The sequence below is a fragment of the Anomaloglossus baeobatrachus genome, chromosome 5 (genome assembly GCF_048569485.1).
Source record: "Anomaloglossus baeobatrachus isolate aAnoBae1 chromosome 5, aAnoBae1.hap1, whole genome shotgun sequence".
Lineage (NCBI taxonomy): Eukaryota > Metazoa > Chordata > Amphibia > Anura > Aromobatidae > Anomaloglossus > Anomaloglossus baeobatrachus.
In genome coordinates this window covers 188758290-188782258 of record NC_134357.1, presented here as the reverse complement: position 1 = coordinate 188782258, position 23969 = coordinate 188758290, and the positions used below count along the sequence as shown (strand labels likewise).

The following is a 23969-nucleotide window of genomic DNA, read 5'->3' as shown; positions in this document are numbered from 1 at the left end:
TAGCAAACACTCAGTGTACCTAGTGGCATCCTAAACGTTGCTATTGGACTTTTGTATATTCCCACTAGTGCAAAGATATTTGCAGCACGTCTGCCTGCATTGCACACTCAAACTCATTGTTACTAAGCCATTATACTAGCAAACACTCAGTGTACCTAGTGGCATCCTAAACGTGGCTATTGGACTTTTGTATAGTCCCACTAGTGCAAAGATATTTGCAGCACGTCTGCCTGCATTGCACACTCAAACTCATTATAACTAAGCCATTATACTAGCAAACACTCAGTGTACCTAGTGGCATCCTAAACGTGGCTATTGGACTTTTGTATAGTCCCACTAGTGCAAAGATATTTGCAGCACGTCTGCCTGCATTGCACACTCAAACTCATTGTTACTAAGCCATTATACTAGCAAACACTCAGTGTACCTAGTGGCATCCTAAACGTGGCTATTGGACTTTTGTATAGTCCCACTAGTGCAAAGATATTTGCAGCACGTCTGCCTGCATTGCACACTCAAACTCATTGTTACTAAGCCATTATACTAGCAAACACTCAGTGTACCTAGTGGCATCCTAAACATGGCTATTGGACTTTTGTATAGTCCCACTAGTGCAAAGATATTTGCAGCACGTCTGCCTGCATTGCACACTCAAACTCATTGTTACTAAGCCATTATACTAGCAAACACTCAGTGAACCTAGTGGCATCCTAAACGTGGCTATTGGACTTTTGTCTAGTCCCACTAATGCAAAGATATTTGCAGCACGTCTGCCTGCATTGCACACTCAAACTCATTGTTACTAAGCCATTATACTAGCAAACACTCAGTGTACCTAGTGGCATCCTAAACGTGGCTATTGGACTTTTGTATAGTCCCACTAGTGCAAAGATATTTGCAGCACGTCTGCCTGCATTGCACACTCAAACTCATTGTTACTAAGCCATTATACTAGCAAACACTCAGTGTACCTAGTGGCATCCTAAACATGGCTATTGGACTTTTGTATAGTCCCACTAGTGCAAAGATATTTGCAGCACGTCTGCCTGCATTGCACACTCAAACTCATTGTTACTAAGCCATTATACTAGCAAACACTCAGTGAACCTAGTGGCATCCTAAACGTGGCTATTGGACTTTTGTATAGTCCCACTAGTGCAAAGATATTTGCAGCACATCTGCCTGCATTGCACACTCAAACTCATTGTTACTAAGCCATTATACTAGCAAACACTCAGTGTACCTAGTGGCATCCTAAACGTGGCTATTGGACTTTTGTATAGTCCCACTAGTGCAAAGATATTTGCAGCACGTCTGCCTGCATTGCACACTCAAACTCATTGTTACTAAGCCATTATACTAGCAAACACTCAGTGTACCTAGTGGCATCCTAATCGTGGCTGTTGCACTTCTGTATCGTCCCACTAGTGCAAAGATATTTGCAGCACGTCTGCCTGCATTGCACACTCAAACTCATTATAACTAAGCCATTATACTAGCAAACACTCAGTGTACCTAGTGGCATCCTAAACGTGGCTATTGGACTTTTGTCTAGTCCCACTAGTGCAAAGATATTTGCAGCACGTCTGCCTGCATTGCACACTCAAACTCATTGTTACTAAGCCATTATACTAGCAAACACTCAGTGTACCTAGTGGCATCCTAAACTTGGCTGCTGGACTTCTGTATCGTCCCACTAGTGCAAAGATATTTGCAGCACGTCTGCCTGCATTGCACACTCAAACTCATTGTTACTAAGCCATTATACTAGCAAACACTCAGTGTACCTAGTGGCATCCTAAACGTGGCTGTTGGACTTCTGTATCGTCCCACTAGTGCAAAGATATTTGCAGCACGTCTGCCTGCATTGCACACTCAAAATCATTATAACTAAGCCATTATACTAGCAAACACTCAGTGTACTCAGTGGCATCCTAAACGTGGCTATTGGACTTTTGTATAGTCCCACTAGTGCAAAGATATTTGCAGCACGTCTGCCTGCATTGCACACTCAAACTCATTGTTACTAAGCCATTATACTAGCAAACACTCAGTGTACCTAGTGGCATCCTAAACGTGGCTATTGGACTTTTGTATAGTCCCACTAGTGCAAAGATATTTGCAGCACGTCTGCCTGCATTGCACACTCAAACTCATTATAACTAAGCCATTATACTAGCAAACACTCAGTGTACCTAGTGGCATCCTAAACGTGGCTATTGGACTTTTGTATAGTCCCACTAGTGCAAAGATATTTGCAGCACGTCTGCCTGCATTGCACACTCAAACTCATTGTTACTAAGCCATTATACTAGCAAACACTCAGTGTACCTAGTGGCATCCTAAACGTGGCTATTTGACTTTTGTCTAGTCCCACTAGTGCAAAGATATTTGCAGCACGTCTGCCTGAATTGCACACTCAAACTCATTATAACTAAGCCATTATACTAGCAAACACTCAGTGTACCTAGTGGCATCCTAAACGTGGCTATTGGACTTTTGTATAGTCCCACTAGTGCAAAGATATTTGCAGCACGTCTGCCTGCATTGCACACTCAAACTCATTGTTACTAAGCCATTATACTAGCAAACACTCACTGTACCTAGTGGCATCCTAAACGTGGCTATTGGACTTTTGTATAGTCCCACTAGTGCAAAGATATTTGCAGCACGTCTGCCTGCATTGCACACTCAAACTCATTGTTACTAATACATTATAATACCAAAAATTGAGTAAACTTAGTGGCATACAAGAAGTGGCTGTTGTACTCCATTAGTGCCCCACTGGTGCAAATCTATGTGCAGCACCTCTGCATGACACCCTCCTGCTCTGTTTTTAATAAGCTATAATGATAGCAAAAAATACTGCCATTTAGTGGCATCATAGAACTGGCTGTTGTATTCCATTAGTGCCCCACTGGTGCCAAGCTATTTCTAGCACCTCTGCATGACACCCTCCTGCTCTGTTTTTAATAAGCTATAATGATAGCAAAAAATACTGCCATTTAGTGGCATCATAGAACTGGCTGTTGTATTCCATTAGTGCCCCACTGGTGCCAAGCTATTTCTAGCACCTCTGCATGACACCCTCCTGCTCTGTTTTTAATAAGCTATAATGATAGCAAAAAATACTGCCATTTAGTGGCATCATAGAACTGGCTGTTGTATTCCATTAGTGCCCCACTGGTGCCAAGCTATTTCTAGCACCTCTGCATGACACCCTCCTGCTCTGTTTTTAATAAGCTATAATGATAGCAAAAAATACTGCCATTTAGTGGCATCATAGAACTGGCTGTTGTATTCCATTAGTGCCCCACTGGTGCCAAGCTATTTCTAGCACCTCTGCATGACACCCTCCTGCTCTGTTTTTAATAAGCTATAATGATAGCAAAAAATACTGCAACTTAGTGGTATACAAAAAATGCCTGTAGGACTCCTTTATTGTGCCACTGGTTCCAAGCAATCTCAAGCACCTCTGCATTCTACCCTCATGCACATTTTGCTATGCTAATTTTATAGCAAACTCAGGGAATTCCTTGCTGCATTTGATCATTAGGAGGGATAGAAAGTGAAGCTTCTTTTACTGTCCTGGTACCCACAGAACACGGCCACTGTACCCATCTGTCCACTTTTGCCACGCTATTTAATTTGCACAAAGAGCTGACTCTTTTTCTGCCTTCCTAAAATTGTCTGGAATACTAAGTTAGTGTTCCTTTGCTGCCAAGCAAGGTACAACACATGTGCATTCTACACTCCTTTCCATTTCTGGAATGCAATTATTAACTGCAGGTAGTCCAGGCAATCTGTGACGAAGGTGCAGGCGTGGATATAATGTAGCCTGCATCCAATGATGGTTCTCTCGATGTCTGACAGCTCAACAATACCTTCTGTTTCCACTTCCAAAACAAGTGATGACCTGCCAATCACACTCCCTGTTGCGGGTTAAGGAGTGGAAGTTCAGTGTGAAAAACCATGTGTGACTGCTGTCCCCACAGTCACAGAGGATGAAGAGCACGCAGATGCACTTGATGGGGCAGGCGGTGGTTGCACAGGCACGCTAGGCCGCATTGTAGCACAGTGAAATTCACATTGCGACTTATGCTTCATTTTAAGTCGTGTACAGGGTGGGCTCCCCAGTATGCAGCAAAACCAGGCAAAAGGAAAAGGACTCTAGGCAGTTGGGTTGATAAATGATTGTTTAACTTTACCAAAACAAACAATAAGAACCATGCATACAATTAAAATAATTGAACAATCTATTCTGTTGCCTACTACCTGCTAATCCCTCTGTGTAGCAGTAATTGTGTGTTTGTGCGTGTGTGTGTGTGTGTGTGTGTGTGTGTGCTAACACGACTTACCAGTGGCGCATCACAAGAGCTTCCAAGTTATCTACCTAAACATAGACAAAACACATGACCCCCCAGAATACCCTTGTTAGCTGAAGCCTCACAGATAATGCAGATTATAACAGTGTGAATGCAAACCACACAGCTCTGCAACACAGTCATGGAAATCTTGAAAAGCAACAGTCAATGCAAACATGTGTTGCTGTCCCTCTATGATTTAAACTGTACGTGACAATTTGACAGTGCAGAGGCAGCAAGTCTTATTGTCTATATAGTCGGCCTACCCAGAACAGATATGTGTTTTGCTAATAAAACAAAGTGTTGCGTGCCCGCATTATTGTCTGGGCACAGCCTACCGTACCCGGGTACTGTGATGTCCAGTTGCCAGAAATACAGACTTTACGCTCCTCTCACGGTAAACAGTATAGACAGCACCGTAAGAATGTTGGTCTGTGGCACAGGATGCTGCTCACTGACGTTACAGTGCTCATCATCAAAGTACAACACAACTCCCCTCACAATTGAACGAAGTGTTTCCGCGGTGGCTCCTTGCTGTAACACACACCTTTAGCTTTTCCTTCTGTTCATAGACAGCATCTCCAAGTCTACCCCCGAAGAGCAATTTTCTATTGCTATAGTGACCAAAGGCAGATCCAAAAAAACAGCAGCCCCTTGTGTGTAGTCTGCAACAATGCATACAATGAACGGCAAATAAGCATATTGCATTGACAGTTGCTAAAGCTGAGCAATACACCTTCACGCTGTCAATTCATATCCATGTGATACTTCATGGAGGAAGTACTCAAAAGTGTGAGTTTTTGCCTTCTACTTACAGATTGTTGACAAATCTTACAGATTCCATGACTTTGGTGATCCTTTGCGATGTCCAAAAATTCACAGGCTAGGAAAGGCTTACAGCCCATGCGACCTGCATAGCCAACACGACATCTGCTCAGAGTCAAAGTTGTGGTCCAGGATTCAGTTGTTGACGTGCTTCCAGTACTTTGTCTCTGGCCAGGAAGACGCAACGTAACCTCGTCGTCAGTAGCATCCTCCTCCACCTCCTCTGCTGACCTCATCGACTGGCTGACTTTGGTTTGACAGTAAGTGTTGTCTCCAACCTCATCAATAACCCTGTGTGTTTTCATTCCCCTCGTCCTGAGTCCTCCGAGACAACCTCTTCCTGCCCTGACCGAATAGTAAAGTTGTCCTTCCAATCAGGTATCTGTGCTCCTCATCATGTTCCCCATTGTCTCCACCAGGAGGATTTACTTTTTGGAAATGAGGGTGTAGATTAGGCTCAGCACCTTCTTCATCGGGGCCTGGATCCCAGTCACAAAGCTTCAGGCTATCTGCGCAGATCATTTCCCCTGTCTCATGGAACTCGCTACCTCAACACGTTAGATTATCTGCTACACACGCAAGCTTCAAACTGAATCTGAAAACTCATCTGTTCAGAAATGACTATAACCTTCAATGACACCACCACCATACGTACTTGACGCTCAACCTAAACAACTCCTACTGTCTCCTCCCAAAAATCCTTTAGAATGTAATCCCGCAAGGGCAGGGCCCTCTTCCCTCTGTACCAGTCTGTCTATAGTTACTTGTATATGTATTCTGTATGTAACCCCCTTCTCATGTACAGCACCATGGAATCAATGGTGCTCTATAAATCAATAATAATAAAAATAATAATAACTTCCTTGTCTGTACTCATTGCAGCTTTGGAGCAGACCTCTGATTCCCAGGCAATAGTGCGACTGAACAGCTATGCAAACTCAACCATCTCTGTCACCCCATACTCAGCAGGGCTGGTGGAAACTTGAGAGCTCTTAGGAAGCAAGTGCGATTGGATTGACACCACAGAGGAATGGAGTATTTGGGATCTTGAAATTGGGGTGGAGGAGAGGCCACTTTATGGAGCAATTCAGATCCATTGAAGCAGCTGCTGATTTGGCCTCATCTACATTTGTTAGCGATGGTCGTGTCCATGAAAAAAGGGATCATATCAGATTATCCATGGGAAGAAGTACACCTGTTCTTTTGGATGTTATTTGTTGTTACAAAACGGTGACGCCTTAAACGCAAGCAGCCTGCTGCGGTTTCAGTTGCGCCCAGGCATCAGCTGCCATTTAGGCCTGTGCCTCGGGTTGTCCAGCTGGCTGCTTTCTCCTCCACGTCTAAGTGTGGAGAGGCAGCTAGTGCGCATGCGTGTGCCGATTTACCCCAGCCGCAGCCTAACTCCAGTGTTTCGCCTAGTGAGTATGCTCAGCCTGACTGTGCCATTCCTGAGGCTAAGTCTTCATTTCGGGCTACAGCGCATGCTCCCACACTTAGTGCGAAAAGCCTCTTTGCACAGGTACTTGCACTCCGTGCCGGGTCTAAGTCCTGTGTTGTGCATAGACACCATGCTAAAGCTGATAGTCTTTTTTCAGAGACTGTATTTCATGCAACTGACCATGGTCAGGCACATACTGCATCAGAAACTAGGTCCGGTAATGAACTCTTTGGCCCTGCCCCTGATGTGGGGGGCCCATTTAGACCACAGGGCATCAGGTGTCCTGACGATGTGGCCAGGCCACTCCCAAATGGCTTGCAGAGGCCCGCCCCTATGACTTGTCACCTCATTATTGATGGTCAGACGATGACTGGTGAGGTGTTTGGGTCATGACAGCCATGAGGTCATCATTGAAGTTGCGGTTCCAAATAGGATGCTAGTTATGCCACTCATGACGTATCACTCTGCTTTTGTCTCCAGGAGGTGCATTGTGGTCCACCCTGGTTTGGGGCGGACCCAGGTTATAGAAGGGGCTGGAGACAACAAGGAGGTGCGCAGTCTTCTATTATGCTCCGAAAGAGCACACCTCCATGTGTTGAACCCATTGCGGCTTTAGGCCAGAGGTAGGCAGGGATAGGGCGTCGATGCAGGCCGCCACCACAGTTGGTAACGCAGAACGGTTAAGACCAGCTCCTGTCCTACAAGTCCTGCTTGTGCAGCCCAGTGGCATTAACAGGCCTGCTGCTGCTGATGCGCCTGCTGTTCACAGGTGTGGCCCCAATGCACACGGTCAGCGTCCTGAATGGCCCCTGTGATGTTAACAGGGAGTTCCTGGGCTGGGTGGGCGTGTGGACCCTGTGACGCTAACAGGGCTCCCAGTCTCAAGATCCGAGTGGCGTCTAACTTGGTTCAGGCTACTATTAGTTTCATAGCCACACAGCTCTGTATCCTCCACCGAACCTTCCAGTTGCCAACCTCTCCTTTTCCATCTGGGAGCACGGTGGAGACTGACTGCTGATGGGGATATATACCTTTCTCTTTCTTTTCTTATTAATTTTCGTTATATAGCGGTAACATAGTATATACCACCTTATCCAAATCTGCCAGTCCCACCGTAACAGATGGTGTTTTTTCATCAAATGTTACTTTTGCTTAACCACCAAACCCACGGACCAAAACTTTTTTCCCCTTTCCAACACACCTGTTCCCCTTTTCACCCGCATCTGTCCTTTTTCAACTCATTTTGTATATGACCAAAAGTGCAACTCTGCAGGGACACCGTACTCAATGGCATCTCAGCACAACAGCCAGCCCTCGGTCCCTCAGATGTGGACAAGGAAAAGACCATTTCCTCCTATCCATGACAAAGCGTTGAGATTCACTCTGTGCAGCACTGGTGTTTAGTGGAAAAGCAGATCGAAGATTGCGTAACACCTTCTGAAGATACTCCTGTACACGTGCGTCCATTTATATGGCAGGAATTATTTCGCCAAATTTTGTCTTGTACCGGGGATCTAACAGTGTGGCAACCCAGTAGTTAGCATTACTTCGAATTCGTACAATCCGAGGGTCATGTTGTAGGTAGTGCAGCAAGAAGACGCTCATGTGTCTTGTGCATCCAGGAGGACCAAGTCCTTGGTGTGTTGGTGGCAGAGAGGTGAGAATCGTGCCTCCTTCCTCTGCCCTCTCCCCCCAACCTCGCACAACCGAAATGTGAGCAAGCTCTCACTCATCTGCTGAGTCTTCCATGCCCATCGCAAGTTCGTCCTCCATTTCTTCATGGCTCCTGCACCTTCCTCAACAATTTTTGCTGATACTATGCGCCCTTGTTAATCCCTATCCCCCACCATAACTGCTGCCTAGGTGCCGCTTACCGTATGGACCTTGTAGATCTTATTATCCCTTCTGCATATGACTCCTCCTGTACTTCCTCACCTTCCTCTTGGACCAATACCTGATTCCGAATAATGCTTACAGTGTGCTCCATCATGTAGATGACCAGAATTGTCACGCTGAGAATGGCATTGCCAGTGCTAAACATCTTCGTCGACATTTGGAAACTGTGTAGAAGGGTGCATAGGTCCTTGATCTGACACCACTCCAGCAACGTGATCTGCACCACCTCTGGATCAAGTTAGCCCAGGGTATACGTCATACCGTATTTCAGCAGGGCTCTGCGGTGCTGCCACACACGCTGCAACATGTGCAGATTCCAATTCCTGCGTGTCGGAACATCGCATTTCCGGCGTTTAACTGCCAGACCCTAAGACTTTCGGAGCGATGAAAGTTGTTGAGCTGCTGGGTGCGAAGGATGAAAGTGACCACATAGCAGCGTGCCCGCTGCACAAGGCCATGTAGGCCGGGATGGTATTTTAAAAATTGCTGGAGAATCAGATTCAACACGTGAGCCATACAAGGCCCGTGTGTCACATTGCCCTGACGAAGGGCCGCAGACAGGTTTGCATCATTGCCGCACACGGCTGTTAAGTCACCAACGTAGTCCACTCAATCAATTTGTACTCTGGTCCCAATGGGAAGACACCACACCCTTTTTTAGGCCCCTCCTGTCTGCAAACCACTGCCAGACAAAGCTATGAACCTCTTGTTACTGTTACCCCCAGTTCAGTTTTATGAGTTTGTGTGCTTGTTACCTGACTACGTTTCCTGCTTGCTGTTTATGTACCTCGTTGGCCGATCCGCATTTCACCTCTGCTTGTTTTCTGATTAAGTCCTGGCCATCCCATTCTGTTCCTCTTCCTCAATTAATGTTTTTGACCCTGCATGACTACTATTCTCTGGAACTGCAGCCTTCCACAGGTATTGATCAACTTGGGCCCTGTGTAATTCCAAATCACTGTATAGGGGTTAAAGGGTGTCAGGGTTCTGGGTGTCTAGCTTGGTGAGTGGCTTGCCTCTAGCCTATCCTTTACAGCCCATCTGAGTGTGTCGATCCAGGCAGGCGTTACACCGTGCCCTCTGCAGAAGGCCATGTAGGCAGGGATAGTGTTTTAAAAATTGCTGGACAACCAGGTTCAACACGTGAGCCATACAAGGCACGTGTGTCACATTGCCCTGAAGAAGGGTCGCAGACTGGTTTGCATCATTGTCGCACCCGACCTTCCCTGACTGCTGGTTGACTGTAGACAACCATTGATGAAACTCGGTCTCACTCTCCAGAGCTAACCGTCCACAATTCCTCAGCGGTGTCTCACATTTCCCCTACATTTCAAAGTAAACATTTGACCGCCTGATGGCCTTGAGCTCTGCTGCCAGCATAGTAAGGAGGTGTGTGGGATTCCTTGGCCGCAGTTACAAGGAAGGGTGGCCTGACCACACAGGGTTTGGGCTGAGGTGGAGGACCCCCACGAGGTTGAGGAGGCAGAAGCAGTGGAGGAACTTGTACATACAGAGGAAGGATTGACACACAAGTCGTGGGGATGGCAAGACTTGTACAGCAAACCCTTCTCCATCTCTCACCATAGTTACCCAGTGCCCAGTCAGCAACATGTAACTCCCCTGTCCATGCTTACTGGTCCAAGTATCTATGTTGAAATGCACCCTGTCACACACAGAGTTTCTCAAGGAATCGGTGAGGTTGTGTGCGACCTACTGTGGTAGCGCGGGCACGCCTTTCTTGGAGAAGGAGTGACGACTGGCCATCGGCTCTTGGGGCACTGCAATGGGCATAAGGTCTCGAAAATCCTCGGTCTCAAAAGGGTGTAAAGGCAGCCTTTCTGTTGCCAACAAGTTGCAGATGATGAAACTCAACCTCTTAGGCATGTCATGCCCTTCGAAAATCATGTAAAACATAGCGAGGGGACTCCAACCACAGTCTCCCTCGTTGCCACTAATTGGGCCACACACACCCCACTTGACTGGCATCAGTTGACCCCCCTTTTGAAAAAGAAAAAGATGCTTTGCATGAAGCACTCTCAAAAATATGCGTGCCTTTCCCGTCCCCTGGCTGACCCAGGGGAAGAAAAGTCCTCTGAGAGCCATGACTTGTTCATCTTGGTTCTTTTAGAAACACAGCGAGGGGACTCCAACCACAGTCTCCCTCGTTGCCACTAATTGGGCCACACACACCCCACTTGACTGGCATCAGTTGACCCCCCTTTTGAAAAAGAAAAAGATGCTTTGCATGAAGCACTCTCAAAAATACGCGTGCCTTTCCCGTCCCCTGGCTGACCCAGGGGAAGAAAAGTCCTCTGAGAGCCATGACTTGTTCATCTTGGTTCTTTTAGAAACACAGCGAGGGGACTCCAACCACAGTCTCCCTCGTTGCCACTAATTGGGCCACACACACCCCACTTGACTGGCATCAGTTGACCCCCCTTTTGAAAAAGAAAAAGATGCTTTTCATGAAGCACTCTCAAAAATACGCGTGCCTTTCCCGTCCCCTGGCTGACCCAGGGGAAGAAAAATCCTCTGAGAGCCATGACATGTTCATCTTGGTTCTTTTAGAAACACAGCGAGGGGACTCCAACCACAGTCTCCCTCGTTGCCACTAATTGGGTCACACACACCCCACTTGACTGGCATCAGTTGACCCCCCTTTTGAAAAAGAAAAAGATGCTTTGCATGAAGCACTCTCAAAAATACGCGTGCCTTTCCCGTCCCCTGGCTGACCCAGGGGAAGAAAAGTCCTCTGAGAGCCATGACTTGTTCATCTTGGTTCTTTTAGAAACACAGCGAGGGGACTCCAACCACAGTCTCCCTCGTTTCCACTAATTGGGCCACACACACCCCACTTGACTGGCATCAGTTGACCCCCCCTTTTGAAATAGAAAAAGATGCTTTGCATGAAGCAATCTCAAAAATACGCGTGCCTTTCCCGTCCCCTGGCTGACCCAGGGGAAGAAAAGTCCTCTGAGAGCCATGACTTGTTCATCTTGGTTCTTTTAGAAACACAGCGAGGGGACTCCAACCACAGTCTCCCTCGTTGCCACTAATTGGGCCACACACACCCCACTTGACTGGCATCAGTTGACCCCCCTTTTGAAAAAGAAAAAGATGCTTTGCATGAAGCACTCTCAAAAATATGCGTGCCTTTCCCGTCCCCTGGCTGACCCAGGGGAAGAAAAGTCCTCTGAGAGCCATGTCCACATTGTCAGTGGACAGACACGTGTGCTTATCTGCCAGCAGACCCCCAGCAGCAGTGAAGACAGGTTCCGAGAGAACGCTGGCTGCAGGACACGACAAGATCCCCAAGGCGTACGTGGCGAGCTCAGGCAATTTATCCAGATTGGAAGCCTAAAATGAGCAGGGCTCAAGTTGCACAATAATGGCATCGATGTTTCCTTGCATATACTCATATATCTGTGTGTCCTCCTCTTTTTCCTTGTCCTGTTCTTTTGTTTTCACATGAGTATATGTCCTTGTCACTTTCCCATGTGTTTGTGTTGTGTTGTGAGTTGTTTGTCACCTTTTGGACACCTTTGAGGGTGTTTTCTAGGTGTTTTTATGTGTTTGTGAATGCCTGCCATTGTTTCCTATGCGGTTCGAGTTCGGTTCGTCGAACGTTCGACGAACCGAACTGGAACGGGACCTCCGTTCGGCGAACCGACCTCGAGCCGAACCGGGACCGGTTCGCTCATCTCTAGTACTTACATGCTCAATATCGCTAGCAATTGCTAGCAATATCGTAGCGTGTAAAGCCCCCTTAAAGGCTTGTGGATTTTTGATTGGGCTTCATGCAAATCAACATGTTAAGTTTGTAACTGTGGGACAATTGATGCCACTTAAGTGGTGTCTGTGGCCCAATTTTTTGAAAAAATGGAGACTCTTGTTGGAGTCCTCTTGCTGTGTTTTACATGATCGTTCATCAAGATGAACAAGTCATGGATCCGCAAGGACTTTTCTACCCCTGTGTCATCCTGGGGAGAGTAAAGGTTTGTGTATTTTTGATTGTGCTTCATGCAAATAAACATCTTAAGTTTGCAACTGTGGGACAATTGATGCCATTTAAGTGGTGTCTGTGGCCCAATTATTTTAAAAATTGGGACTCTTGTTAGAGTCCCCTTGCTGTGTTTTTAATGATTTCAGAAGGGCATGACATGCCTATGTCTGTGTGCTCTCCTCCTTTTACTCGTCCAGCTCTTTTCTTTCAGCATGAGTATATGTACTTGTCACTTTTCCATGTGTTTGTGGTGTCTTGTGAGTTGTTTGTCACCTTTTGGACACCTTAGAAGATGTTTTCTAGGTGTATGTATGTGTTTGTGTTTGCCTGCCATTGTTTTCAATAGGGTTCAAGGGGTTCGCCGAACGTTCGACGAACACACCCGCTATTTGACGAACCGAACCAAACTCGAAAACTAGGGGGGTGGCTCATCTCTACTCATATGGCAATATTGATGGATAAAAATAAAAAGGTTGTGGCTTTAGGAAGAAGGGGAGGAAAAAACAAAACACAAAAAACACCCTTCGCCGGGGAATGAAGGGGTTAAGGAGTACCTCCTTCCATATATCTGAGCCAATTTAGTTAGCCAGGTGTAGTTATGTTCTTTTATTAATTTTTTCATTTTATGTAATTATCTACATTGTATTGTATCCTTTTGTAAAATCTTGTATATTTTTATAAACACTGCCTACTTTTTTGGATTAAATCGATAAAGTTTAATAGCTTTGTTTCTCTTGCTCTATAACCTGCAACCCCGAAGTTAAATGTTACCTGTAACGGGTGTCCAATCTACCTTCATAAATGACTGGTCTTGGCAGCTAACTTTGCTTGGGTCATTATGGAGCTTGGCAGTGACCGTATCGGGGTACATATACAGTTAAGTCCATAAGTATTAGGACAGAGACAACATTTTTCAAACTTTTGCTCTGTACATTACCACCATGGATTTTTAACAAAACATGCATAAAAATGCGAGGAACTAAATAATTTTTTAAACTCTATCTCTTCACTTCAGGTGCTCAAAATTAATTGGATAAATTAAATATTTGGAAATAAAATCGTAATTTCTAGTATTTTGTTGACAATCCTTTGTTGGCAATGAGTGCCTGAAGTCTTGAACTCATGGACATCACCAGACGCTGAGTTTCCTCCTTTTTAATGCTTCCCAGACCTTTAGTGTAGTGGTTTTCAGTTGCTACTGCATTTGTTTGTGGGCCTTTCTGTCTGTAGTTTAGTCTTTAACAAGTGAAATTAGGCTCTATTGGGCTGAGATCAGGTGACTGACTTGGTCATTCAAGAATATTTCACTTCTTTGCTTTAATAAACTCCTGGGTTGCTTTGGCTTTATGTTTTGGACCATTGTCTAGCTGTATTTTGAAACGCCAAGCAATCACTTTGGCTGGATTTGAGCACACAGTATGTCTCTAAAAACCCCAGAATTTATTCGACTGCTTCTGTCCCTTGTCACATTATCAATAAACACCAGGGACCTAGTACCACTCGCAGCCACGCATACCCAAGCCATCACACTGTCTCTGTCGTATTTTACAGATGATGTGGTATGCTTTGGATGCTGTACCGTGCCTTCTCCATACTTTTTTCTTTCCATCATTCTGGTAGAGGTTTATCTTAGATTCATCTGTCCAAAGAATGTTCTACCAGAACTGTGTTGTTTTTTTTTAAGATTTTTTTTTAGCAAAGTCCAATCTAGCCTTCTTAATCTTGAGGCTTATGAGTGTCTTGCACTGTGCAGTGAAGCCTCTGTATTTTATTTCATGCAGTCTTCTCTTTATGGTAGATTTGGATATTAATACGCCTACATCCTGGAGAGTGTTGTTCACTTGATTGGATGTTGCGAACGGGTTTCTCTTCACTATGGTAATTATTCTACGATCATCCACCACTGTTGTGCATCCAGGTCTTTTTGTATTGTTGAAGTCACCAGTGCTTTCTTTCTTTCTCAGTCCGTCAGAGCCAACACCACTGGTCCCGGCTGACATGCATTCAGGCCCCCTGGGGCTGCATCTGACAATCCCTGTATAGGGGTTAGTTCTAGGTTAGCTCCTCCAGGGGAGTCCAGTATGGCACAGTGGGTCCACTCCCAGATGCTTGCCACCCCTCAGCAACCGTAACAATATAAATGTATATACATTATGCATATATATATATATATATATATATATATATATATGAAACAATATCCTCCCTATGAGCTTCCCAATAATCAATCTATTAGTGGAAACAGCCACGGACTCATATGCAATTGTTGGTCAAGTGCGTAATTGTCCTGATAATAGGGGGCGATAGAGAGCTGTTCGTGACAACTAGAGTTGAGTGCGGTTCGCAGTTCGTGGTTCTCCAGTTCGCGGTTCGAGTGATTTTGGGGCTGTTCTAGATCGAACTAGAACTCGAGCTTTTTGCTAAAGCTCGATAGTTCTAGTTATGTTCGAGAACGGTTCTAGCAGCAAAAAGCCAAGCTAATTACTAGCTGGCTTTCCGCTGTAATAGTGTAAGTCACTCTGTGACTCCAACTATTATGAAATTTCAGCGTATAGTGTGCAGGAACAGCGCATTCAGATCACTGCTGCTCGGATAATGGTGATCGCCATTTTTTTTTTTCCATGTCGCGTGTGTAGTGGGGTGGGCCAGCATGTCAGCCAATCCCAGACACACACACAGCTAAGTGGACTTTTAGCCAGAGAAGCAACGGCATGTGTGATAGGATGTCCATGTCACATGTCCCTGCATTATAAAAACGGACATTTTCCTCCAGCACGCCATTATCTGCCTTCTGCGTCCTGATGTCAGTCACCGCTGGCGTAGCTCCTGTCTCCGATACTGCTGTGTACGCTATACAGTGCTATACAGAATAGGGATAGAAGTTTCTATTAGCCCTTGTAAGGGCTAATAACAGCAGGCTCAGAGCCATAGGTGACAGTCAGGTCCGTGGAAACAGATTTTAACAGCTACAGATAACAGCATCTGTGTGGCTAAGGTCAGGGACTTCCTCGCTGCATTTCACCATTAGGAGGGATAGAAAGTGAGGCTTCCTTTGCTGTACACTGACCCACAACCCTGCCACTTATACTAGCAAACACTGAGTAAACTTAGTGGCATCCTAAAAGTGGCTGTTGGACTTCCATTAGTGTCCCACTGGTGCAAAGCTATTTGCAGCACCTCTGCATTGCACACTAAAACTCATTGTTACTAAGCCATTATACTAGCAAACACTGAGGAAACTTAGTGGCATCCAAAAAGTGGCTGTTGTACTCCATTTGTGCCCCAATGGTGCCAAGCTATTTCTAGCCCCTCTGCATGACACCCTCCTGCTCTGTTTTTAATAAGCTATAATAATATCAAAAAATGCTGCCAGTTAGTGGCATCCAAAAAGTGGCTGTTGTACTCCATTTGTGCCCCAATGGTGCCAAGCTATTTCTAACACCTCTGCATGACACCCTCCTGCTCTGTTTTTAATAAGCTATAATAATAGCAAAAAATGCTGCCAGTTAGTGGCATCCAAAAAGTGGCTGTTGTACTCCATTTGCGCCCCAATGGTGCCAAGCTATTTCTAGCACCTATGCATTCAACCCTCCTGCACATTTTGCAACGCTATTTTTATAGCAAACTCAGGGAATTCCTTGCTGCATTTCATCATTAAGAGGGATAGAAAGTGAGGCTTCCTTTACTGTCCTGGTACACACAGAACACGGCCACTGTACCCACCTGCCCACTTTTGCCACGCTATTTAATTTGCCCAAAGAGCTGACACTTTTTCTGCTATCCTAAAATTGTCTGGAATACTAAGTTAGTGTTCCTTTGCTGCCAAGCAAGGTACAACATATGTGCATTCTACACTCCTCTCCATTTGTGGAACGCAATAATTAACTGCAGGTAGTCCAGCCAATCTTTCACGAAGGTGCAGGCGTGGATATAATGTTGCCTTCATCCAATGGTGGTTCTCTCGATGTCTGACAGCTCAACAATACCATCTGTTTCCACTTCCAAAACAAGTGACGACCTGGCAATCACACTCCCGCTTACGGGTAAAGGGGTGAAAGTTCATCGTGAAAAAGCATGTGTGACTGCTGTCCCCACAGTCACAGAAGATGAAGAGCACGCAGATGCACTTGATGGGGCAGGCGGTGGTTGCACAGCCCCGCTAGGCCGCATTGTAGCACAGTGAAATTCCCTTTGCGACTTATGCTTTCATTTTAAGTCTTGTATTTGGTGTGATCGACAGTATGCAGCAAAACCACGCAACATGAAAAGCACTGTTTGCAGTTGAGTTCATAAATGATTCTTTCACTTTCCCAAAACAAACAATAAGAACCATGCATTAAATTGAAATAATAGAACAATCTAATCAGTGGCCTACTGCTTGCTAAGCCCTCTGCGTAGCAGCAGTAATTGTGTGTTTGTGCGTGTGTGTGTGCGAAGACAACTTACTAGTGGCGCATCACAAGAGCTTCCCAGTTATCTACCTAAACATAGACAAAACACAACACCCACCCTGAATACCCTTGTTAGCTGAAGCCTCACAGATAAGGCAGATGATAACAGTGTGAATGCAAACCACACAGCTCTGCAACACAGTCATGTAAATATTGAAAAGCAACATTCAATGCAAACATGTGTCGCTGTCCCTCTATGATTTAAACTGTACGTGACAATTTGACAGTGCAGAGGCAGCAAGTGTGATTGTCTATATAGTCGTCCTACCCAGAACAGATATGTGTTTTCATAATAAAACAAAGTGTTGCGTGCACGCATTACTGTCTGGGCACAGCCTACCGTACCCGGGTAATGAGATGTCCAGTTGCCATAAATACAGACTTTACGCTTATCATGGTTAACAGTATAGACAGCACTGGAAGAATGTTGGTCTGTGGCACAGGATGCTGCTCACTGGCGTTACGGTACTCCTCACCAAACTCCAAAATGACTCCCCTCACAATTGAACGAAGTGTTTCCACGGTTGCTCCTTCCTGTGTGCCGATTTACCCCAGCCGCAGCCTAACTCCAGTGTTTCGCCAACTGAGTATGCTCTGCCTGACTGTGTCATTCCTGAGGCAAAGTCTTAGTTTTGGGCTACAGCACATGCTCGTTTGGACTGTGCCTGAGTCATTCTGTGACCTGCGGCTCAACACACTTACACAGGGCCCTGGTGCTTGACTCACTCTCGGGAGGCCACTAAAACTAACTGCACCCAACATCAGCCCCAGGTGTCCCCTTATACTGCAGTGGCGGTCCCCACTGACCGCAATACCGAGAGTGGTGTCACGATAATACATATGAAGAAGCAACCTAAGTGTGACCAGACTCTTCCTCCACGTGGAGTCCCTGAAAGTAATGCACCAACACAACGCCTGTGGGGCTTCACACTGACTGAGAAAAGCCTCTTTGCACAGGTACTTGCACTCCGTACCGGGTCTAAGTCATGTGTTGTGCCTAGACAGCATGCTGAAGTGGATAGTCTTTTTTTCAGAAACTGTATTTCATGCTACTGAGCATGCTCAGGTACTTACTGCATCAGAGGCTAGGTCGGGTAATGAACTCTTTGGCCCTGTCCCTGATGTGGGGGGCCCATATAGACCACAGGGCATCAGGTGTCCTGACAATTTGGCCAGGCCACTCCCAACAGGCTTGCAGAGGGCCGCCCCTATGACTTGTCACCTCATTGTTGTTGGTCAGACGATGACTGTTGAAGTGTTTTAGTTGTGGCAGCCATGAGGTCATCATTCAAGTGGCGGTTCAAAATAGGACGCTAGTTATGCCACTCATGACGTGTCACTCTGCTTTTGTCTCCAGGAGGTGCATTGTGGTCCACCCTGGTTTTGGGCAGACCCAGGTTATAAAAGGGGCTGGAGCCAAGAAGAAGGTGCCCAGTCTCCTATTATGCTCCGAAAGAGCACACCTCCATGTGTTGAACCCATTGCGGCTTTAGGCCAGAGGTAGGCAGGGATAGGTCATCGATGCAGGCCGCCACCACAGTTGGTAACGCAGAACGTTTAAGAACAGCTCCTGTCCTACCAGTCCTGCTAGTGCAGCCCAGTGGCATAAACAGGCCTGCTGCTGCGCCTGCTGTCCACAGGTGTGTCCCCTACGCACACGGACTGCGTAACCAATGGTCCCTGTGTTGTTAACAGGGAGTTCCGGGGCTGGGTGGTCGTGTGGACCCTGTCACGCTAACAGGGCTCCAAGTCTCCAGATCCGAGTTGCGTCTAACTCGGTTCAGGCTACTATTTGTTTGAGAGTCAACCTACTCTGTATCCTCCACCTAACCTTCCAGTTGCCAACCTCTCCTTTTCCATCTGTGAGCACGGTGGACACCGAATGGCGATTGGGATATCTACCTTTCTCTTTCTTTTCTTCTTAACATTTTTTATATAGCGGTAACATAGTATATACCACCTTATCCAAATCTGCCAGTCCCACCATACCAGATGTTGTTTCTTCAGCAAATGTTAATGTTGCTTAACCACCAAACCCACGGACACAAACTTTTTTACCCTTTCCAACACACCTGTTCCCCTTTCCACCAGCATCTGTCCTTTTTACAACTCAGTTTGTATATGACCAAAAATGCAACTCTGCAGAGACACCGTACTCAACACCCTCTCAGCACAGCAGCAAGCCCTCGGTCCCTCAGATGTGGACAAGTAAGACCATTTCCTCCTATCGATGAAAAAGCGTTGAGATTCACTCTGTGCACCACTGGTGTTTAGTGGAAAAGCAGATGTAAGATTGCGTACCACCTTCTGCTGATACTCCTGCATGCGTGCGTCCCTTTCTATGGCAGGAGTTATTTCGCAAAATTTTGTGTTCTACCGGGGATCTAACAGTGTGGCAACCCAGTAGTCAGCATGACTTGGAATTCGTACAATCCGAGGGTCATGTGGTAGGTAGTGCAGCAAGAAGGCGCTCATGTGTCTTGAGCATCCAGGAGGTGTGTTGGTGGTGGAGAGGTGAGAATAGTGCCTCCTTCCTCTGCCCTCTCCCCACAACCTCGCACAACCAAAATGTGAGCAAGCTCTCACTAATCTGCTGAGTCTTCCATGCCCATCGCCAGTTCGTCCTCCATTTCTTCCTGGGCTCCTGCACCTTCCTCAACTGTTTTGCTGATACTATGCTCCCTTGATAATCCCTCTCCCCCACCGTACCATGACTGCCGCCAAGGTGCCGCTGACCGTCTGGACCTTGTAGATCTTGTTATCCCTTCCGCATATGACTCCTCCAGTACTTCTTCCCTTCCTCTTGGACCAACACCTGACTCCGAAAAATACTTACAGTGTGCTCCATCATGTAGATGACCAAAATTGTCACGCTGAGAATGTCATCGCCAGTGTTAAACATCTGCGTCGACATTTGTAAACTGTGTAGAACGGTGCATATGTCCTTGATCTGACACCACTCCAGCAGCGTGATCTGCACCACCTCTGGATCAAGTTAGCCCAGGGTATACGTCATAACGTATTTCAGCTTGGCTCTGCGGTGCTGCCACAGACGCTGCAACATGTGCAGATTAAAATTCCTGCGTGTCGGAATATCGCATTTCTTACATTTAACCGCCAGACCTTAAGACTTCAGGAGCGATGAAAGTTGTTGAGCTACTGGGTGCGAACGATGGAAGTGAGCACATAGTGAGCGCTGTACAAGGCCATGTAGGCCGGGATGTTGTTTTAAAAATTGCTGGAGAATCAGATTAAACACGTGAGCCATACAAGTCACGTGTGTCACATTGGCCTGACGAAGGCACGCTGCCATGTTTGCATCATTGCCGCACATGGCTGTTAAGTCACCACCGTAGTCCGCTACGTCAATTTGTACTCCTGTCACAAGGTGACAACGTGTTCCTTTCGTGCATAGTGCTGATGATGGGAGAGGAGTCGACGCCAGCGGCGCAGGTGGACGCAGGTTATGCTCACCCACTGGGATGCGTTACCTTGACATATGCAGAACCAATGGCTGAATGCAGGTAGTGGGTATCTCACAGATGAAGTACCATCATTCAGCTACAACCAATGGGAAGACACAACACCCTTTTTTAGGCCCCTCCTGTCTGAAGACCACTGCCAGACATAGCTATGAACCTCTGGTTACTGTTACCCCCAGTTTAGGTTTATGAGTTTGTGTGCTTGTTACCTGACTACTTTTCCTGCTTGCTGTTTAGGTACCTCGTTGGCCCATTTGCATTTCACCTCTGCTTGTTTTCTGATTAAGTCCTGTCCCTCCCATTCTGTTCCTCTTCCTCAATTAATGTTTTGACCCTGCATGACTACTATTCTCTGGAACTGCAGCCTTCCACAGGTATTGATCAACTTTGGCCCTGTGTGATTCAACATCACTGTATAGGGATTAAAGGATTTCAGGGTTCTGGGGGTCCAGCTTGGTGAGTGGGTTCCCTCTAACCTATCCTTTACAGCCCGTCTGAGTGTGTCGATCCAGGCAGGCGTTACACCGTGCCCTCGACAGAAGGACATGTAGGCTGGGATAGTGTTTTAAAAATTGCTGGAGATTCGGATTCAACACGTGAGCCATACAAGGCACATGTGTCACATTGCCCTGAAGAAGGGCCGCAGACTATTTAGCATCATTGTCGCACCCGGCATTCCCTGGCTGCTGGTTGAGTGGAGACAACCATTGATGAAACTCGGTCTCACTCTACAGAGCTAACCGTCCACAACTCCTCAGCGGTGTCTCACATTTCCCCTACATTTCAAAGTAAACATTTGACCGCCTGATGGCCTTGAGCTCTGCTGCCAGCATAGTAAGGAGGTGTGTGGGATTCCTTGGGCGCAGTTACAAGGAAGGGTGACACAGGGTTTGGGCTGAGGTGCAGGAACAACACAAGGTTGATGAGGCAGAAGCAGTGGAGGAACTTGTACATACAGAGGAAGGATTGAAACACACAACTTGTGGGGACGGAAAGACTTGTACAGCAGACACTTCTCCATCTATCACCATAGTTACCCAGTACCCAGTCAGCGACATGTAACGCCCCTGTCCATGCTTACTGTTCCAAGTATCTGTGGTGAAATGCACCCTGTCACACACAGAGTTTCTCAAGGAAGCGGTGATGTTGTGTGCGACCTGCTGTGTTAGCGCGGGCACCCCTTTCTTGGAGAAAGAGTGGCAAATGGCCATCGGCTCTTGGGGCACTGCAATGGGCATAAGGTCTCGAAAATCGGCGGTGACAAAAAGGTGTAAAGGCAGCCTTTCTGTAGCCAACAAGTTTGAGATGCTGAAACTAAACCTCTTAGGCATGTCATGCACTTCGAAAATCATGTAAAAAACAGCGAGGGGACTCCAACCACAGTCTCCCTCGTTGCCACTAATTGGGCCACACACACCCCACTTGACTGTCATCAGTCGATCCCCCTTTTCAAAATGAAAAAGATGCTTTGCATGAAGCACTCTCAAAAATACGCGTGCCTTTCGCCTCCCCTGGCTGACCCAGGGGAAGAAAAGTCCTCTGAGAGCCATGACTTGTTCATCTTGGTTCTTTTAGAAACACAGCGAGGGGACTCCAACCACAGTCTCCCTCGTTTCCACTAATTGGGCCACACACACCCCACTTGACTGTCATCAGTTGATCCCCCTTTTCAAAATGAAAAAGATGCTTTGCATGAAGCACTCTCAAAAATACGCATGCCTTTCGCCTCCCCTGGCTGACCCAGGGGAAGAAAAGTCCTCTGAGAGCCATGACTTGTTCATCTTGGTTCTTTTAGAAACACAGCGAGGGGACTCCAACCACAGTCTCCCTCGTTTCCACTAATTGGGCCACACACACCCCACTTGACTGTCATCAGTTGATCCCCCTTTTCAAAATGAAAAAGATGCTTTGCATGAAGCACTCTCAAAAATACGCATGCCTTTCGCCTCCCCTGGCTGACCCAGGGGAAGAAAAGTCCTCTGAGAGCCATGACTTGTTCATCTTGGTTCTTTTAGAAACACAGCGAGGGGACTCCAACCACAGTCTCCCTCATTTCCACTAATTGGGCCACACACACCCCACTTGACTAACATCAGTTGATCCCCCTTTTCAAAATGAAAAAGATGCTTTGCATGAAGCACTCTCAAAAATTTGCGTGCCTTTCGCCTCCCCTAGATGACCCAGGGGAAGAAAAGTCCTCTGAGAGCCATGTCCACATTGTCAGTGGACAGACGCGTGTGCTTATCTACCAGCAGACCCCCAGCAGCACTGAAGACAGGTTCCGAGAGAACGCTGGCTGCAGGACACGACAAGATCCCCAAGGCGTACGTGGCGAGCTCAGGCAATTTATCCAGATTGGAAGCCTAAAATAAGCAGGGCTCAAGTTGCACAGTAATGGCATCGATGTTTCCTTGCATATACTCATATATCTGTGTCTCCTCCTCTTTTTCCTTGTCCAGCTCTTTTGTTTTCGCATGAGAATTTGTTCTTGTCACTTTCCCATGTGTTTGTGTTGTGTTGTGAGTTGTTTGTCACCTTTTGGACACCTTTGAGGGTGTTTTCTAGGTGTTTTTATGTGTTTGTGATTGCCTCCAATTGTTTCCTATGCGGTTCGAGTGGTTCGCCGAACCGGTTCACCGAACCGAACTCGAACGAGACCTCCGTTCGGCGAACCGAACTCGAGCTGAATCGCGACCGGTTCGCTCATCTCTAGTGACAACCATGGGAAAGAAATTTAAATTGCAACCTCTAACACATGTTTTTATTATGAATGAATTGTAAAGCATATTTGAATTTGTTATTTTCTATTTAAGTGCAGAAAGAGAAATGGATTTTGTTTACTTGTACTTTTTAGAGCTGGGAGGACCTTCGTTTGGCACAAACACATTGAAACTGACCAAGAAGCTTATAGATAAGGTTATATCAGTGAGGTGAGTACCTCTGGTTTTTCCTTTACATTTTGTAGAGACTTACTGCTTTTACATTATTTTGTTACACAAAGATATCTTTACCAACATTCTGACAAGCAAAAAAAATCAAACATGCTTTTTTGTGACAGTAGAGACTTTGTTTTCAGACACATTTAGTAAGATTGAGAACAGCTTTCATGGGGTTTTCTTTATGATAAACCCCAGTTTATACCACACTGCTCCAGCATTGACCATTGTTTCATATTTGACATGTGATAATAGTAGTAAGTCACTTACAGCATATGTGTCTGGATGGCCAACCAGGGATCAGTGGTCATTAGTCAAGTACGACACACAAATGTTGCAGTCAGGTACACAAAGATTGGTGTGGATCATGGATCCATTCCCTCAGTAATGGCGTAGGATTTAAACAGGCAAGTGTATGAAAGTGTGATATTCTTAGTTTAGGCAGTCAGAGGGTATGTTCACAAAGATTTTAGCATAAATTTGTTAGTGGGTCTGCATACAAATAAAAATCTCCTTCAATTACTCTTTGAATACTTTTGGATGTGGAATTTGAAGCGTATCCATTTAAAATTTT

At 46.1% G+C, this 23969-nt stretch overlaps 1 protein-coding gene across 4 annotated transcripts in view; it reads left to right on the top strand.

Moving 5' to 3' along the window:
• The window catches only part of LOC142311040 (L-threonine ammonia-lyase-like), a 290375-nt gene that overhangs the window by 191880 nt on the left and 74526 nt on the right, over nucleotides 1-23969 (top strand). For all 4 annotated transcript variants that reach the window (XM_075349048.1, XM_075349046.1, XM_075349047.1 and 1 more), the window contains one exon: nucleotides 23314-23389. In XM_075349048.1, the coding sequence (XP_075205163.1) occupies nucleotides 23314-23389 (76 nt within the window). The remainder of the gene's footprint in view (nucleotides 1-23313; nucleotides 23390-23969) is intronic.